General features: G+C 44.4%; 1 protein-coding gene across 1 annotated transcript; it reads right to left on the minus strand.

Moving 5' to 3' along the window:
• Positions 1–1,241: 1,241 nt before the first annotated feature.
• lrrc30a (leucine rich repeat containing 30a) lies at positions 1,242–2,120 on the minus strand. The gene has a single exon (XM_030770115.1). It carries the CDS (start codon positions 2,118–2,120, stop codon positions 1,242–1,244), a length of 879 nt encoding a protein of 292 aa, XP_030625975.1.
• Between the last annotated feature and the right edge of the window lie 1,507 nt (positions 2,121–3,627).

A 3,627-nucleotide genomic window follows, 5' to 3' on the forward strand; every position in this document is an offset into this window, starting at 1 on the left:
TTAAGACTTGATACAGTTCACTGTCTACCCATCATTCTTCCAGATAAAGAGTACATTTCAGTGCTTTTTACAGTACGTACACAAACAACTGGTTACTCTTGTTGCACAGTCAGTCATTTGTTCTTATTGGTCAATAATTTGTGCGAATTATTGAAATGAATAAATTGTACAGTTTAGAAACATTTTTATATTCACCCCATGGGATGTCACTTCAGTGACTCATTACTGTCTTCATATAAGTTCTGTACTGGTTTTGTTAGTACTCGGTAATACTCCCAAGTCCAAAGTATGTTTTAAAAGTGTGTGTAACCTTTTAAATGGTGTTGAGCTAAACAAGACTGCTATACAGCTCAGTCAAGAGGTTGAGAACTTTAGCGGGAAACAGAACTGACCTTTCTCTGATGTGACGGAAGCATCTCTAGCTCTGTATCTCCTGGAGAATTGTTCAAAGAGCACAGAAGATGGTGGAGGGGCTATAATTGCACATCTTAGCCTCCTCAGGGATTTCTGATGGTGGATTACAAAAACAAGGGTCAGCTGGTCTGAGGCAGCATGTTCTGTGCAGAGCCACAAATGAGCTCAGGATTGGGCAAAAGGCAAAGAAATGCAGTTCTTGCTCAAGTCAGAGGCCTTTGTTTGGCTTGTGTCCGGGAGTGATAAACATGGCCCTGTGTTTCCACTGTTGTATTGTAGAGTAAAAGGATCCGATGATTACACAGAAGGATAGTTTTCCAATTTAATAGTCCAGTCAACAAACATTTACAGATGGCTCTCCCCCTACAGGGGTCAAATTCCTTCATTGCTTTACTGGTTTCGTTCACTTTCTCCATGTGATGCCCTTTTCACAAAAAGACAAACAAAACACCAAACCAAAACAAAACAAAAATAGCTGAGTTCATTTGGATTGCCTCACACCACATCACAAATTGATCTTAAAATCATAAAGAGAGCCAACGACAATAAATATATATGTAATTATAAATGTTCAGATAAGACAGGACAAAACAGTCATCTATGAAATATCTGTGGCAATGCCTTCAAGCAACAGAAATGTTGCTTGATTTATGTCTCAGCAGCTTGGTAAGTCAATACCGATTTGTGTCCTTTAAGAAATTATCAGGTCAGAAAAATCAAACACAAGCACCCCCTCCCCAGTATCGACAGAATGTAACCTCCTGAGGGGTGAACAAAATTGGCTCTCAAATGACACTGTTATAAAGTCACTCCTAACACTCAAAGTTTTAGGTGGCTTTCAGGTAATTATAGAGGGCATGTAGTCCTCCGTCTAGAACCTCTTTAATGGGCTTCAGCAAGGGGTTGTGTAGAATATGGAGGCCTTTATCCAGTGGGTGGTAGGCCAGTTTCTCCAGCCTGCTCAGTTGGTGCATCTCGGCTGGAACATTCTGGATGTCATTGAAGTCCACGTTGAGGAGTTCCAGTCTGGTCAGACAGCACAGTGTCTTGGGCAGTGAGTGGATGCTGTTTCCCTCCACGATGAGGATCTTCAGCTCCGCCAGCGCCTGGATCTGGTCTGCGATGTTCTCTAGCTGGTTACAGGCCAGGTGCAGGAAAACCAGGGCTTTCATGGCATAAACACAGCCTGGGATGTGAGAGATGTGGTTGTGGCTGAGGTTGAGCATACGTAAGCCGATCAGGGCTGACAGACTGGCGGGAAGCCCCGTGATCTGGTTGTTGGCCAGGCTGAGAACCTCTAGCTTGGTGCAGGACCCCAGCTCGTCTGGAACCTCGGTCAGGCGGTTGCGGTAGGCGAAGAGCACCCTTAGGTTCCTCAGCTGCCCGATCTCTGAGGGAAGGCTGGTGAGCTGGTTGCCCCAAAGGTTTAGGACGACCAGGTTCTGAAGGAGGCCCAGGGTGGGGGGCATGACACGCAGACTGTTCAGAGACAAGTTTAGCTTTTGTAGTTCTGTGAGTTCCCACAATTCTTCAGGAGGTTCCACCAAGCCGCGACGGGCCAGGCTCAAGACGCTGTATCCGAAGTGTGTGATGGCATGCTTCCGGATCCGGTCGGCCGACGTTAGGCTCTCCTCTCGGCAGGCGCTTTTCCTCCCCTGCTGGTTCTGCTCCTCGATATCGGACTCCTTCGACTGCTTGACCCCCATTGTAACCTTAAATGTCAGCGAAATTCTCTTACTTTGACTCCCATGCTTGCGGGCCTCGAATGATCAGACAACATGCTCTGCTTCTGCTCTCCTCCCCCTTGTATGCCATGCAAGAGTGTTGGGATCGCACTGCTAAGCACTTCAGAAAAGAGCATAGGAGGTCTGACAAAGCTCTGAGGGCATTCTAGGAGCTCTGTGGTGTTAGCCTCTTCTGACTGTCCTGCACTGGAAGTGGCTGGTTGTAAGACTTACAGACTTTGTGGGTGTGGTTTGTGTGTGTGTGTGTGTGTGTGTGTGTGTGTGTCTGGTGTAGGGGGAGACGGAGGAGTAATGGTGACATGCAGTGGAGGGCAGAGGATCTGAAACAAATCCTAGTGTGAGGTGACATCGCCGTAACAACACTTTACCAAGTTTCATGTTCCCAGTGCCTCCACCTACAGCTGCCCCTGTCATTTCCACAGCCCTCCTAGGCGCTAACTAACCTTGATTGCAAAAAGGGCAGAGGACGGCTGTTTCTGTGAAAGAATTATGAGGTGTCTGACTAGCCACAGCATGTTACTGACATCAAAAACAATGCCAGTCAGCAAAGCATATTTCACATCATTTAACCCCGTATAAATGGCAATACTACATAGATAGCTTAGTCACATTTGATTACCTTGGGTCCTTCAGAGATGCATCAAATGAATTTTGAATCCACACATCATTACACGGACAGTTATAGGCAAATTAAATACTACAGTATATTAAAGTTCCATCTGACTAAGGGCTTCTCCTGACCTCTGTCTCCTGAGGCAATCTATCAACGTTCATAGTCTAATAATCACAACCTGACCTGTCAGAATGGAAATTTAGTGGGAACTATTCAGGGAAAACTGGCTCCATTGTTAAAATGACAGAACAGACATGTTTGCGTGTATGTGTGTGTGTGTGTGTGTGCATATTCACATGCACTCATGCATGTGATTCTGTGGCCCTGTTAAAAGAAAATGTTTTGAGACTTCAAACTTTTGAGTGTTGCGTAACTACAGATATTTTTTTTTTTAAGAAAAAATATGAAAGAATACAGAAAGCATGTTTTAGGGTATATTTCTAAAATGAATGATGTTAAATACTGAATGAGAAAACAATGTTAAGTATCCAGACATCAAGATATTAAACACCTACTTCCAAACACAAGTCAGTCCTAACTCCACCCGAAAACCGAGCAGACACTTTCTCTCAATGCTGTTACAGTTACAAAGTATTAAACATACATTTTGAACGTGTGGTACACTTTGTGTTCCCTAGTAGGTTTGTGACATCATGTCAGTCAGCCAATCAGCACAGAGCATTTTTCTTAACAATACTAATATTAGCTTCTCTGGCTCCGGCCAAACACAAGAGAGAAACAGAGCACTGCAGTATTCATATGACCAAGATATACAACAACACAGCCAACATGCAGAAAAAACTGTAACCCGACATCACGAAAAGTTAATGAGCTGAGTTGACTTGTGCAAGGCCA

This window comes from Chanos chanos, chromosome 3, assembly GCF_902362185.1.
Source record: "Chanos chanos chromosome 3, fChaCha1.1, whole genome shotgun sequence".
NCBI lineage: Eukaryota > Metazoa > Chordata > Actinopteri > Gonorynchiformes > Chanidae > Chanos > Chanos chanos.

Bases quoted from the DNA above. Each gene is read 5' to 3' on its own strand.
- lrrc30a (XM_030770115.1), bottom strand. From the start codon at position 2,120: ATGGGGGTCAAGCAGTCGAAGGAGTCCGATATCGAGGAGCAGAACCAG.